We start from the raw sequence: 17,021 nt of genomic DNA on the forward strand, positions 1-17,021 counted from the left end.
CTTCTTCTTCTTCTTCTCCTTTAAACATTAATATTCTTCATTGCCTATATCATGACTGTATATCAAGTACAATCGCTGGACCTTGGAGATGTATGTTACCTGAACTCACTGCATCCTAAAGACATCTCACACACTCATAATGCTCATCCATATTCCTACAGATTATCCTTACAGGTTCCCTAAGCCTTAGTTTTTGTAGAAGGAAACCCCAATAATATTAACCTGTGTTTGGAATGGGGATTGATTTCATTATAATGAACTGGAAGGAACTGGTATGAATGCTGACTCCACCTCTAACCTTAACCTTTGTATCCTTTCGCATTCATTTGCAAGTGAGTGGTCATGTTGTTTTTCTTCAGCGCACTTCAGGTCAAGGGGCAAAATCAGGTCATTTGAAGGCTAATTCAATATTATTGAGATTTTAAAAAAGAACAACCAAAGTGAAACCAAAGTTTTTCTATTTTAACAAATCAACGTTAATTCTTCACTAGTGATGGAGACTTTCAGACTGTGTATAGATTTATATTTAAATCTTTATCAGTGAATATATTGAGACTGGTTCACTAGATTACAGAGCATCATCATTATCATCAGTCTAAAAACTCAGTTAAGAGGAAATTTCATGTATTTCAGGATTTACATTGACAGTTAAGCCATTTGGCAAACGCTCTTATCCAGGGTGACTTACAGGGGCCCAGCAGTGGCAGATTGGTGGAGCTGCGATTCAAACTCATAACCTTCTGATCAGTAATCCAACACCTTAACCACTAAGATACCACTAATGCTCAGGCATTCATTTGTTTGTAGTTTCATCTGCAAGATAGATCACAGGTATTATATTATATTATATTATATTATATTATATTATATTATATTATATTATATTATATTATATTATATTACATTAAATTATATTATAGTATATGATATCACATTATATTATATTAAATTATATTATAATATATGATATTATATGATATTATATTATATTATATTATATTATATTATATTATATTATATTATATTATATTATATTATATGATATCACATTATATTATATTATATGATATTATATTATATTATATTATATTATATTATATTATATTATATTATATTATATTATATTATATTATATTTATTAATGCACTCGTATCTTTTCTTTATCGACACTGCGACTTTTTACAGTACACTGGACCTATATCTATCTAATGTATCTAATTGTTGTTAGGGTGAAGTTTCCAGTAAGAAAATGTTTATTTATCATTTATGGAAGGAGAGCTTTAAAACTTTAAAGGTAAAGCTGTAACTTGTTGATGTTTTTGGTAACATTTTACAACAACAGTACATTAATAATCCCGCACTAATACTTATTAATACTTAAATATGAACGAATGAAAAGTTAACCTTAACTACTAACCTTAAGTACATGTAAGTCCATGTGTGTTAGATAATGTAGTAATTAACACATCCTAATAAATCAATTTCAACATTCTCTATCTAAGGATAAAACAGCAGAAATAATCATATAGAACTCTGGTTTTAATCATTAATAGATAAAATTGGCTGCTAAATGATTGCCAAATGTTACTGAATTATTTCCCCCCTCTCGTGTAAAGGAGCAGAGCCCTGAGCCCTAGTGCCCACCCTGAGCATGTACCAGTTTTACAGTGGGATTGGAAGAGAAATGAATGGAGAATGATGCAAAAAGGGTTAAGAGTGGTTATTAGTTTATTAGTGCGTCTTTCTACATCTGATGAAGTGAACCTAAATACCCTGAAATATAGCATTTAATACCAACTTATAATCTTATGTGACTTGTATGTCGCATTGAGAAGAAGTGAATGAATTTAGTCTTGTTTTTCCATGTGTGTTTTCCATTTTTTGCTGATGAATATGGTGTGTGTGGGTTTGTGTGTGTGTGTGTGTACTGTATGTGATCTGTGTGTCTTTGTATGTTGGTGTGTGTGTGTGTGTGTGCATTTGCATGGCTTTGTTTGTGTGAGATGTGTTTGTCTTTGTGTGTGTGTGTGTATGATGTGTGTGTGTGTGTGCGTATGAGTATGCAGTGTGTGTACGTATGCGATGTGTGTATATTTGTCTATGCGTGTGTGTGTGCATTTGTATGTCTTTGTGTTTGTGAGTATGTGGTGTGTGTGTGTGTGTGTGTGTGTGAGAGTATATGGTGTGTGTGTGCACCTGCATTTCTTTGTGTGAGTGAGTGTGTGTTTTGCCATGTGCAGTGTTTTTGTGATTAAATGGATGAGCATACATGTCACCGTTGTGTTTAATTGGCTGCTTCTCTTTCACAGGCTCTGGAAAGCGAGTTTGTTTCGTGTCAGCTGCACCAGTGGATTGACCTTATTTTCGGCTACAAGCAGCGCGGCCCCGAAGCTGTGCGCGCCCTCAATGTCTTTCACCACCTGACCTACGAGGGCTTCGTCAACCTCGACAGCCTCGCCTCCGACCCGCTGCTGCGCGAGGTACATGAACACCATGACATCACTGCTGCACTGACACGCACTTCTTCAAACTTGTTTCGCTTTGTAGTCATCTTCCATCATTAGGAACATGTAGTGGTGGTAGCCATGGTAACCGGGTTCAGGCTATAGTACAGTATATAAGAGCATGCTTAATGGAACAGATAAGAGAGTGAAAAATATAGTTTTTGACTATGATAGAACCGTGGATGCATTAAGAAATGTCATAGCATACCAATAACGTCATAGCACACCAATAACGTCATAGCACACCAGTAACGTCAGAGCACACCAGTAACGTCATAGCACACCAGTAACGTCAGAGCACACCAGTAACGTCAGAGCACACCAGTAACGTCAGAGCACACCAGTAACGTCATAGCACACCAATAACGTCATAGCACACCAATAACGTCATAGCACACCAATAACGTCACAGCACACCAATAACGTCATAGCACACCAATAACGTCATAGCACACCAATAACGTCAGAGCACACCAATAACGTCAGAGCACACCAATAACGTCATAGCACACCAATAACGTCACAGCACACCAATAACGTCACAGCACAGCAGTGTTCAATTCTGATTGGTCAGCAAATCTGGATTAATGTTCTATAACAAGAACATTAGCTGTACAGTGGAACCCTGGCATACGAGTTCCCTTATGAATTTTGGCTTAAGAATTTAAATTTTGCAAGAAATTTGCATTTGAACAAACCAAACGGAACACTGGCTAAGTTGCGTGTACGTCCAGGAGCCATTTAAAACTTGTTAGCGTCAGTGGAAAGCCAAGCGAAGCCAACCAAAGCAAGTTTATGAATTTTATGGACTTTTTTCAGTCAGTGAAAGCTGTTTGGAAAGATTCAACCCACGATACCAGCGTCGCCTTCAGCATGCGTTCTAAAGCTAGGTGATTTTTCGGGTGTTTTTTTGTTGACAGATCGGTGGTGTGGGTGCTATATTCTATTTTTAGCCCAAGCTTGGTGGCACAACTTCTTGTGAGGAGCCTTGACATGGAATGCTTGGCTTGGGTCAGTTCTTTGTAAGCAGCCGTACAGTTTACGCTTCATATTGGGAATATTTTTGGGCGGATTATCTGTATTTACATTATTTCTGATGGGAAAATTCGTTTTGCAATACAAATTTTTTACCTTAAGAACTCACCTCCAGAATGAATTAAATTCTCATGCTGAGGTTCCAGTGTAATTATAGTTTAGTAATTATATGATCAGATGTTGTAATCATTATATTTCTTTGAATCATAATGTAGTTTACATTGTGATTCGCCAACATGATCGATCCATAGCGATTCACACACCTCTTTACAATGGTCTTGTTCCACTTTCCATCTTTACTACATTTAAAAATCAATGCCATTTGATGACTACAAAAGCAGCTTGGCCTCAAGGGTTTGGATTGAAACATGTTGCCATGGTAATTCAGTTCAATTCAATTTTATTTGTATAGCGCTTTTAACAAAGAGCATTGTCTCAAAGTAGCTTTACATGAGAAACAACATAACAGTTTATGTTACGATGCTAAGTGAACCATTCCAGAGCTCAGCTCATTGATCGTCTGAAGGGGGCGGAGCTAAAACTGAACTACAAATAACACAAATAGTGATCTTTAAACTCATACAGTGAGACATACGATATTATATACAAGCAAAACATGCAGATGTACAAAATTGATTATGGATTTCTGATTCAAAAAATTACAGTGCTGGGGTTGCTTTCACATAGGATTAATAGATGGAATGGATATTAATATTATAGTAAATTTGGTGGCATTCTGTGGTAGGCTTTTAGAAGAAAAGGTTTGATGTTGAGGTTACTTGAGTTTGTTCTTCTTAGGAATTTTTGAAGGCTTTATATTGAACCAGACAACAAAAATCAAATCAGACAGGATTCGATGTAGATCACCTTTAAGAAGTAAAGAATCCCTAAATCTCAGATATATTGCAATTATTGGACTATGATCAAGCTCTGATATTAATGTTTTCACGTTTAGCCACATTTATTTTGCCACTAATAGATATTCAACTGCATGCACATGCTTTATTTTAACCTCCTTTAATTCACAATCTTAAAAAAATTGAAATCTGAATTTAATAATAATATTTTTTTTCCTTTTAATTTATTTAGTTGGAGTGATAGAGAAAAGTGATTAGCCTTTAAAGAAAAATAACTCACTTTTATTTGTTGCTAGTTTTTAGTGTGTTTGTCACAGGGTTAGAAAAGGGGTTCCATTATTCACATGTTTTAAATTATTGGGAATTTTTTAATTAATAAATTAATTTATTTTGAATGTATGTAATATATATATACGTTTGGAATATAGGTGTATGCATGCAACATAATCTGAAATATAACCGTAAAAATGATAAAATAAAATAAACTGAACTAAAATAAAAGTTTTGCTTTAATATTTAGAATTAATATTTAAAATATTTATAAAAAAAATTTTAATTGAATAAAGGTGATACAAATATATTCAATGTCATCTGGTTCTAAACAACAAAATAAATGTAGTTTATAAATAATTGACAATAAAAGACATTTTATTCCAAACATCCAATATGTTTAGAAATTTAAATAAATAATAAAAATATATTAAATAAATAATTTAAAAATAAAAGTCACAAATGATAGACTTAAATCTATTGGTTTTTATTGTTTAGGAATTAAAAGCATATAGTAAATAATAAAATAAAACAAATAAATAAAAGAGGATAAAAATCATGTTCTATTTATTTATTCAGTATATAATACAGTATATTATGTGATTTATAATGTGATCTATATCTGAATGGTATGAAATGTCAATTCCTTAATTTTATTCAAATATTTATGCTTTTTGTTTGTTTGAGAAGTATCAGCACCTCACAATTCTCAGTTTTACGATGACCTTTAATATCTGAGAAGAAATATTTTTACTGATCCTAATCATCTGATTCCAATCAAATCCACTAGAACAAGGTCAAATCTCTGTATGATCCAGTTGTGCTGGGGATCTCTTTAAAGTTTGTTAAGTAAATGATTTTATTCCTCCTGAAAGGTTTTCTCCATCCTTGTGTGGCTGCTTTGTTGAATTATCGCTTTATTATTTCGAATCACGTAAATTATGATCAGCATTATACTACCTGAGAGTGTGGTGTGAATGAAAAGTATGTATGTGTGTGTGTGTGTGTGTGTTATCATCCGATCGGAGTTGAGGTCTGAATATAAAGTGTGTGAGTCAGCAGGCTCCTCTCATCTTCCAATAGGGCACATTTGCATGAAGAGACATGGATCTCACACACACACACACACACACACACTTTATATATATTTTATAAGCACTAGATTCTTTAATCTGATCGGTCAGATGCTGTTAATTCATTTCCTCTTACAGATGTTGTAACAGTTGTGCGGCATCATGTCGAATTTTAGCTTTAGATGAATGCGTTCTCGTTTCTATAGTAACCACTTACAGAGAAGCGGCCGCTTCACATAACCTAAGACTAACAAAAACGGATTCAACCGTTTTTCGTGAACGGATTCATGTTTTTCATTCACCAAAGTAAAACATATTGTTGATATGGTGATGTTTTCTGTAAGATGTTTATTTATTTAACATTTTTGGAAGGAGTCTCCAGTTCCAGAGCGACAATTGATATCCTTTATATCAGGGGTCCCCAAACTATGGCCCAAGGGCCAAATCCCACCTGCCAGAGACATATTTTGATAATTTCATTTTAAATATGTGTTTTACTCATATCATATCTGTATTAAAATTTCCCATAGTTATCAACATAGCCTAATTATTTATTAAATTCACCTACTAACAGAATGGTACATTCAACATAACGTACCATTGAGAATGAGCAGGTGATTTCAGCAGCACTGAATATGGGAAAAAATGTTATTATGATAGTAATAATGCTCTTTTAACAGGCTATATATCTCTAGAAAAGTAATGATCATTTGTCTGTACAGTGCATAACAGAAGTAAACTTCTAGCATTAGGAGGCATAATAAATTTAAATTAATTTAAAATCATAATACACTTATTATGTATTTTGTACATATGACAAAAATCACAGTCTAGACATTCATACATTCAGTAATCATTTTTAATTTTTTTTTGTTATAATTATTTATTATTTTATAATTCTTTTAATTTTTTTTTTATTCAATATTTATTTATCTTTTTGAATGAACAAAGAAAAAAATTTCTGAAGCGGAAAAAACCCTGACAGGAAAAAATTGTATAGTGAATAAATGGGTATTGAGTTAAAATGATGCTTGAGTAATTTAAAAAAGTGGCCAGATTTCATTTTATGTAAGTTTAAAAGTAAAAAAAAAAATAAATAAATGTTAAAAGTTAACAGTTAAAAGTTAAGGTCTTTAATTAGACCTTTAATAATTAATTTGGGCACCTCCGTTTATTTGAATAAGTTCTAAATATTAAAGATTTGATTTTATTTATTTATTTATTTATTTATTTATTTATTTATTTATTTTTTTATTTTATTTTTTTTTTTTTTATTTAATGTTCATTTGTCTGTATGGTGCATAACAAAATAAACATCTAGCTTTAGGAGGCATAATAAATATATTTAAAATCATAATAAAATCTCCACAATAATACTAGGAGTCACTCCGGCCCACATGATTTTCTGGTACGGGCCGACCCAGTCCCCCTCATTAAAGAAAGGAAAAATTTTGGGGACCCCTGGTTTATATCGGCATTTTTCACTGAATTGAAATGATAAAATGAAAAGTAGATCAGGACAGAGGACCTTGGACCAACTCCAACCTTTCACATCTTAACCTAAAAGAAAGTTGAGAAAAAATATGGGTTCTGGTTATCATAGGTAAGAAAGTAAGGATGTTCCACAGCGTTAAAGGTAACTATAAGCGGATAAAAAACATGCGTCATTCTAATTGGTATTCGAGATATAAAACACTTCTGAACTTGAAGATAATCAACTTCTGCGTGATAACAGTGACTCTGCTTCGAGTCTGACCACATCACACCACCTCGTCGTTGATTATTTTCGCTTGATTGCACATCTGGAGCTGTTCCTTCATGCTTATTATTTCACATACACTGAAAGAACATTTCTATAATAACAGAGCTATATGTCATATTTATATGATATATATTCATACACATTGGATGTAACTAAAAACGCCATTGCATATATTGATGTTGAATATAAAGCTGAATGAATGATTATCAGCACTGCTGTTGACTCCTGTATAGTTGTAGCTTTATTTAATACACCACACCTTTAACCTAGAGTAATAATCTCTTTCTATCTTTCTTTCTTTTCTCTCCATGCTAGTAGATATACTCTAGTTCATAATCATAATCTCTGTAATCATTTCAAATTGAATATTCTTCTCTCCGATGTCCAAAACCTATGGATCAGCGCGATCAATATCCGTAACCCTCTTGGTGAAGTTTGTGTACAGCTTAATTGTGTTAGCGGATGTGATTCAGAGACAGCAGCAGCTGGTAGGCAGAGTGTTTTCCCCTCCGCCACCCGCCGTTCTCTCTCTCTCTCTCTCTCTCTCTCTCTCTCCTTCTCTCACTTTCTCCCTCGCTCTCGCTCCCTGCGATACCCACCATCTGCTGTCTGCAAAACAAGTCATTTATATACTGTCACTTCCAGGACTGCCTTTATTTGTCAAGTGACCACTATGCAAATCACTCACCGACCAGGGGGGCTAATTATCAAACAATATGGAGGAAGCTCTGCTTTTTATCATTCCCTGCTACTTTACACACAATGACAATTATCTTGGTTTCAGCTCGGCTCTCCCGGTTCCGAGGGACGTCCACTGTACTGGGTGGAGTGATGGAGAAAAGTGAAGGTGATCAGCCTTTAAAGGGAAATGACTCACGTTAATTTCTTGCTTGTTTTTTTTTTTTTTTGTAGTCAGAAAAGAGGTTCTATTATTCAGATTATTCAGATTATTTGAATTATTGAATTATATATATATATATATATATATATATATATATATATATATATATATATATATATATATATATATATATATATTCCCAATATTCCTAAATATGTATATATATATATATATATATATATATATATATATAGGAATATTGGAATATAGATGCAATATAATCTGAAATATAACTGTTGAAAATTGCAAAATTAAATAAACTAAATTAAAATGAAAATGATTACATGTTTTAATATGGGTTGATAAAAAATATATTTACTGATATCTGGTTCAAAAAATAAATGTAGTTTAGAAATAAACAAAATCATGCTGTAAGAATTAAAATCAATTTTTTAAAATGATTTTTATATATAGAAATTAAAAATGAAATAAAATCAAATAAAATATATGTATCAATAATAAACTAATAATAATAATAATAATAATAATAATAATAATAATAATAATAACAATAATAAAATAAAAATCACAAATGATAGACTTAAATGTTTTTGAATGTCTTGAAATTAAAATAGAAATCATATAGTAAAAATAAAAGCTAAATAAAAGAAGATAAAAACAATCATATTCTACTTATTTATTTAGTTTATAATACACTATATAATGTGAATTATATGACATATGTGAATGGTATGAAATTCAAATTCCTTAATTTTCTTTCCCAAATATTGAATATAATGTTTAGTCAAATATTTTTTAAAAAATAATAATTTTCTATTTTTATTTATTTATTTTCTTATTTTTTGGTATATTGGTTTTAAAAGTATTGGCACCCCACAATGACACTTAAAATCTGGGAAAAAATATCTTGAAGCACTTCCAAGCTCCATCACAAGTATATAAAATATTTGACTAATACATACTGTAGAATTGTGTCCATATTAATTCACAGACGCAGATATTTAGAAATAAGTAGTAAATTTTCCCATAGAATTCTTTCTCTGAGATTCAGGTAAACTCTGGTCACTTGGCTGACACTGATCCTGTCCTACAGTGTGATGGCCCTCTCAGACACTTGCACACGTATGAAGCTAGATGTTGCTATCTCACAGAGTCAGGCTGTGCTTTAGCTCCAGGTTATTGATTCGCTCTCTTCTGACAGGTACGGCCACGGCGTCAACATTAAGCACAGCAATAATGGCATTAAAATGTCAGGATGTCAAATGGACGCCGATCCCTCAGGCTGCTCTTGGCTGAAAATGGTGCAAGATCAAAGATTCGTCAGTGACCGGCTGCAGAAACACAGACTATAACATGAATTTGTGATAGCGATATTAAAATGACAAGCAGTGTATGTTCCACATGACTAAAAGCTAGCACGGAGAAAATATTCCTTCCTAAAAATGCACTTGTACAAGACAGAGTGAGAGATAGCTCATGCTAGATGAACACATGTATTACGTTATGGATTGTTGGCCGGAGACACGATTTAAGCTTTTTGAACACGCTTCAGATTCAATACGTGCATGAAAACTAGCTAAACCTTGAGCTAATGCTAATGCGTCTGCTTTCGAGTGCGACTAGTCTTTCTTTTTGCTCAGATTTAGCCCTCTGTTGGCCTACATTTCAAAGGAATTACAATTGACATGAGCTGTTCTTTTCCTTCATTTGTGAAATTCCTCACTAATTACTCCCGCTCAGTATTCTCCCAAGTATTCATTAGCCTCAGGCTCCCTGGAGTCTACACTGAAAAAAAGAAAGAAAAGAAATATGGTCCTGCACTTCTGAAGAAATTATTATATTCTGGAAAAAAAAGGTTAGGTGTAGGGTAAGAGTATTCATACCTTTCTTTTATTCTGAGTTTATTAAAAAATAAAATAAATAAATAAATAAAAATAATGAATTAAAAAGAAAATATTAAAAATATTTTTAAGTTTTCTGCAGTTTCTGCAATTTATAAAAATTTATTTTTAGATTAGATTTGCTCTTCTTCTTCTTCTTTAAATAAATCACTACATATTTTTTAAATCTACACATTGTAGATCATATGTTGATCATGTAATAAAATTAAATCCACTAGAATATAACCAATTAAACCAGAATGAAATAGAATAGATTCCCTATTCTGTTGCAGATTTAGCATCTTTTAACTATATTTATATGTTCACTAAGTATTTCTATATTAATATAGTGCTAATAATATTAATTGCAATATTTAATCTAAAATCTGTACATTTTGTATTTTGTACATAGGACAAAAAAAAAACACAGTCAAGACATTCATACATCCATTACTCATTTTAAAGCTTTGTTTTTGTTTTATATTTATTAATAATTATTTATTATTTTATTATTGTTTTGGTTAGGACAAATTTATTTATTTATTTATTTATTTATTTATTTATTTATTTATTTATTTCTATATATTTTTTTAAATATATTTTTATTTTTTTTTACATATATAAATGTAAATATCAAGTGATATTTCTATGCAGCTCATGCTTAAAGATGATTGGTTGTCATATCCATACTAATGGTGATGGATTAAATGAATATGGAATGAATTAATAATTATATTAAAGTGCACATAAACTCTGAGACTAATTTAATAGCGAGAGAAAAGAAAGGAGGAAATGAAAATTGGAGGTAGTACACAAAAACTGAATATAAATAGTAAGATTTTTTTCTTCCTACAAATGAGACTGTGTGGGTTTTTTTTCCTTTGGTTTGCATCTATAATATGATTTAATTCACAGAAATCTAACAATTGCACCATTGTTTTTCTTTCATTTTTTGTAATTATCTAGCTGTAGTGATGATTATATCGCTGTATAGTCCCTGGATGCCTGTAAAAAAATCCATTTGGTATGTAACCATGCTTTATTCCACACTGTAGTCAGTGAAATTGGCCTTTAGTGTTTAATGTCTTAGCAGGCCATTATACAGAAGGAGCCAGGTATCAGAGTGTGTATCTTCAAATACACATAGCTGGTTCTACAGAAAGCTTTGTTACTGGCTGACGATTTTATTCCAAAGAGACACAACATTACATCATGATTGGGGTCAAAGATGGAATTTGAATATAGGAGTATATATAGAAGTTTCAGACTGATCCTGAAGATCACTACACTCCACTACTATCCAGTCTTATTCCATGAATGAAATATTCTGGTTGGAGGCACAGTGGTCTCCAGGGTCCCTGATGTCATGCTGAGATTGGGGTACTGTCTGTGTGGAGATTCACATGTTCTCTCTGGGTTCTCTGGTTTTTCTCTCACCAACCAAAAAAAAATACTGTTACATTTCCTCAAGGTGTGAATGTGTGTTTGCATGGTGGCGTGTGATAGACTGGTGTACCATTCTTGAGGTATTCCCACTTTTCTCACCAGACTTCGCAGGCTTCACCATGACCCTGAACAAGCAATTACTAACACTGACTGACTGACTGCTTACTGACTGACTGAATGAACGAATGAATGACTGACAGACTAAATGACTGGCTGACTGACTGACTGCTTACTGACTGACTGGATGAACAAATGAATGACTGACAGACTAAATGACTGGCTGACTGACTGAATGAACGAACGAATGAATGAATGAATGAATGAATGAATGAATGAATGAATGAATGGATGGATGGATGAATGAATGAATGAATGAATGAATGAATGACTGACTGAAAGAATGAATGAATGAATGAATGAATGAATGAATGAATGAATGAAAGACTGACTGACTGACTGACTGAAAGAATAACTGACTGACTGACTGACTGACTGAAAGAATAACTGAATGAATGAATGAATGAATGAATGAAAGACTGACTGACTGACTGACTGAAAGAATAACTGACTGACTGACTGACTGAAAGAATAACTGACTGACTGACTGAATGACTGAATGAATGAATGAATGATTGAATGAATGAATGACTGAATGAAAGACTGAATGACTGACTGACTGAAAGAATAACTGACTGACTGAATGACTGAATGAATGAATGAATGAATGAATGAATGAATGAATGAATGAATGAATGAATGAATGAATGACTGAATGAAAGACTGAATGACTGACTGACTGACTGAAAGAATAACTGACTGACTGTATGACTGAATGAATGAATGAATGAATGAATGAATGATTGAATGAATGAATGACTGAATGAAAGACTGACTGACTGACTGACTGACTGAAAGAATAACTGACTGACTGAATGACTGAATGATTGAATGAATGAATAAATGACTGAATGATTGAATGAATGAATAAATGACTGAATGAAAGACTGAATGACTGACTGACTGAATGAATGAATGAATGAATGAATGAATGAATGAATGAATGAATGCTTACTGACTGACTGACTGACTGATTGACTGAGGTCTGAGAAATTCTCTCCAAATACCCAGAGATTAATACAAATACTATCTTGCAGATTGTGGTGGATGCTTTGGACTCAAATATACTGATCCACACATTTTAAGACAATAAATATTTTGGACATCTGACACTCAAATGTGGTTCTTCAACAAACTGTTGCCACAGAGTAAAAAGCCCAGAATTATAGAGTATAGAATAACTGTATGCTGTAGCATTATTTTAAAATTGCCCTTCAGTGGAACTAAGAACCTGAGTATCCTGCACTGAGCCCTGACTCTGACTCAACCCCACTGAACATCATTAGGATGAACTACCACCAACTGAACCCCAGACATCCTCACATGACATCAGTGTCTGGTGTCACTAAAGCTCTTGTAGCTGAATGAACACAAATCCCCACGTACACTCTTCACCATGTAGTGGAAAACCTTTTCAGAAGAGTTTATTATAACAGCGAATAGGGAACAAACCTGAAATGATGTTCAAAAAGTTATGGTCAGGTGTCCACATACTTTTGGGCATATAGTGTTGACTCAAGCTCCACCATAACCCTAATCAGCATAAACTATGTACCAAAAAGGACTGAATGTATATGCTTGATTTATAAGTATGAGTTATATGTACAGTATATAGACACACACACACACACACACACAGATGCTATATAAACAGCCTTGTTCATTTTCCAGAGTTCCTGTGAATGATTAAGTGCAAGATCCATGAGCAAGCATCTCCGTCTGGCAGGTTTTCATGTCAACATTTAGGTCAAGATGTTTAGAGATTCCATGCCAACTTTACATAAGACACGATGGCAGAAGTGTGGCCAGTAAACCTAGTGCCCTTTTTGTGGTTGTTATCGTAAACCGTGTCTTAAATCGCATACTATGACCTTACACATAGAGGTATTACTTGATTGATGCTCCATTCCCCAGGACATGAGAAAGGCATGGATCAAAGTGCCAGAGTTGGTAATTCAGGCGCACCAATCCACCTATTATATAATGTTTTAAGGTGGGAAGAAACCAGAGAACCTGGAGAAAATCTACATGAGCATAGGAGAGCATGCAGAGTAACCCAAGCTCAGGATCGAACCCTGGTTCTGTGAGGCCACGAAGTATCACCTCCTGCCACACGCTGTATATATAGAACGTAAATATATGATGATCGTGAAGATCGAGGAGATTAGTACATTTGGTTCATACGCAACATGAGAGGTCTTTGTTTAAATTCCAACACTAACCGTTTTACAGGAAAATTGCTTTCATAATAGGTGTTTATACTCAGAAATGGTTTTGAATATGTTTGGAAAACATGTGTGATTTGAGACACAGGTAAAATCTGCTACTAATGTCGAGTTATGTGGGATACATGTGGAAGCCATCATAGACGCATACATGTACTTAAAAAAAAAATGGACGAGTCAGGATAAGAGCCTAGCTTTGGGGTATGCATTCGTACGCATGAAGCAAGAGGTCTTTCAAATGCTAACAAACAGCAGCTTAACATGGATTAATGTAATTAACTGCCAGTGAAGGGTTCCAGATTCCCATCAGTGATAGAGCCTGTTTTAATTCCTGTAAAGGTGCGATGATCAGAGTATTGGCATGTCGGATGGTCCGAAGGGATGTGTCCTACAGATAACCTCCAGCGCTGCTTTAGTTTTAGATCTCACCCTCCAGAGGTGATGCCGTGCAGTCAGACAGCCTGGAGAAAGAAGAGTTTCCCATCGTGTTAAATTGCAAGATTGAACCCAGAAAACATCTGCTTCTTTTCAGGATAATTGGCATATTTGGCACAATTTCCCTTGACATTGATCTCATTGTTGCTACAGTTATTCACACGTGGATGTTTTATCATTGGCGCTCTTGCTGTCTCCTAAGAACAAAAAAAACTTGTGTAGATGTTTTCCATTGCTCTCAATTTCTGGGCCACGATTGCTAGCAATTTTGAATGTGACTCTTTGCAGAAAATTCCTGTCTCTGTTTTTCTCTCCATCCTCATGACTGCGCTGTCTGGCAGGAACACAGTGATGCGTTCCACATGGCTGCCTGGTTCTCAGATCTTTGGATCAGATTACTTTATTTGAACAGACGTCATGACCCCTGTTCCTGAGCCTAACCTAAAATAGCTATAATGCGAGTCGGTTGTTACTTGATGGACTGCGGCGTAAAGCAGCGCTGACTGACGTTTAATGGTTGCCAAATGTGTTAGAGGAGGCTCTGGCAAAGATTGCAAAAGAGTCCAGTGGTGCAGAGGTCAGACCCGTGATGAGGCATGATGAAGAATCATATGGCTGTGTCGGAATGACATGACCAAGTTTGGGCAGTTTTCCAGACTTATTTTTTTTACAGGTAGCATCGATGGTTTTTACCATTTTGTACCATTGAAAATTTATCTAAAATAGCATACAAATGGCTGATGAAATAATAAAACGCAGATGACAGTCGAATAACACATAGAACATGCTCGTTTTGGCTGACTGATCTGAACTGGTCCGATATCCCACCCCCATCAGTATATGGTTTTAATAATTCAAGTGAAACATGCATAGAAAATTGTAATACATGGAACAAATGGGGTTTATTTTTCTTTTCTTTTTCTTTTTATTTATTTATTTACTTTTTGATTGGTCTTGTATGATGGACACTCCACATAAACTGAGTAAAAATACATTGGTAATTGTTTGTGTGGTGAATTTTTCTGTGAGGAGATTTAACAATTATAGATGGAGACTCCAGCAGTCAAAGCTAACTCTGTTAGTTTAAAGTTTTTAACACTCACAAAAAAGTTTTTAACTTTCGTAGTAACTTTATTACGTAGAAAAAATAGGTTCTGCTGAGGTGATGACTGTTTTGCAGATGTTCCACAGAAGGAAATGTAACTGTAAAAAAGTAATACAGCATTTTTATTTGTGCTGGTATTGGAAAATAAAACGTTCAGGATAGTAACAATAACTATTATTGATCACAACTTTAACAAACATTACACTAACAATATTATAAGTAACACACTTATTATATATATTATTATATTATCATTATATATAACAAACATTATTTTTTTAAGTTTTTTGTCCAATTGTCATCATTCCACTGCCATGTCTTTGTTTACAGGAAAACATGAATTACCTTGAAAATTGCAAAAAATTGCAAAAAATTCAAATTAATTGAAAAAAAAAAAAAAAAAGATTTTGGAAGTTTTATTATTAATTAAATAATACAAAATAAAATTAAAATAAATTGTAAATATTGAAAATAGAAAATAAAACTGAAAATAAACATTGAAAGTTTGTTAATTAGTTTCAAAAATTTGCAAAAAAACATTTGAAAATTCAACATTTTGATAGAAAATTTGTCATTCAGCATAATAGCATTAAAATTAATTAATATCAATTTTTTCTAACCAAAAATAAACCAGAAATGAAACTCATAAGGAAAAGTGCATCGTAACGCATGCTAGCACTGCAAGAACTACACTTCTCCTCATAATAACTCCATATTTAGCATTACTAACATTTAACTCCTAGAATATTCCACTGTGTCTCCTATTTCATGACATTTCATAATTAATAGGATTAGTTAAAGATTTTCTGCAGTTCCAGCATGCGGGATACGTTACACAAATGCAAGCCGCCATTTTTTTTTTTTTTTTTTACTCACCTGCCACATTTGACTTATTTTCTTTGTCTGGAAGTCTGACAGATGCATGACACTATACATCGGTTATTGATAGCGTGTGCTACAGGAGCGTGTGGCCGTGTCAGTGTACGCATGTGCCACCATGTTTGCTAGTGTTGACAGACACCTACAAGACCCCCGGTGGTTGATGGAAGAGTCCCATCCATCAGCTCTCGCCATGTGAAGCCTCCCTCTCAGTCTAGCTGAACAGCTCACGCACTGTGTGCCATGTCAACATAAACCCGTACTTGTTGGCTACGTCTCCTCGTCCTCCACGTCGCCGCTGATTCATTTGTCACATCGCGCTTCAACTTTCTCACAACTACAGTGGATAGAGCTAGCTTTAAATACATCATGCTAGATGTCTAGACTGGATCAGCATCTTTTTCTAGGATGCGATTCATCCTTTTTATGAGGAAGTGCCAGTCAATTTATTACATTTTCTTAATAAAGATATTATATATTATTTTTTTTATATTTATATTTTTACCATTGCACAACTGGTTTAGCATGGTAACATTTTTATACAGGTATATATTAACAATAATAACAACAA

The 17,021-nt window shown here is 33.6% G+C and overlaps 1 protein-coding gene across 2 annotated transcripts in view; it reads left to right on the plus strand.

Annotated features, from left to right (window-relative positions):
• nbeab (neurobeachin b) overlaps window positions 1-17,021 on the plus strand; it is a 451,655-nt gene that overhangs the window by 408,836 nt on the left and 25,798 nt on the right. For both annotated transcript variants that reach the window (XM_058413684.1, XM_058413683.1), the window contains one exon: window positions 2,310-2,480. In XM_058413684.1, coding sequence (XP_058269667.1) covers window positions 2,310-2,480 — 171 coding nt within the window. The remainder of the gene's footprint in view (window positions 1-2,309; window positions 2,481-17,021) is intronic.

Source organism: Hemibagrus wyckioides, linkage group LG17 (genome assembly GCF_019097595.1).
Source record: "Hemibagrus wyckioides isolate EC202008001 linkage group LG17, SWU_Hwy_1.0, whole genome shotgun sequence".
Classification (NCBI taxonomy): Eukaryota; Metazoa; Chordata; class Actinopteri; order Siluriformes; family Bagridae; genus Hemibagrus; species Hemibagrus wyckioides.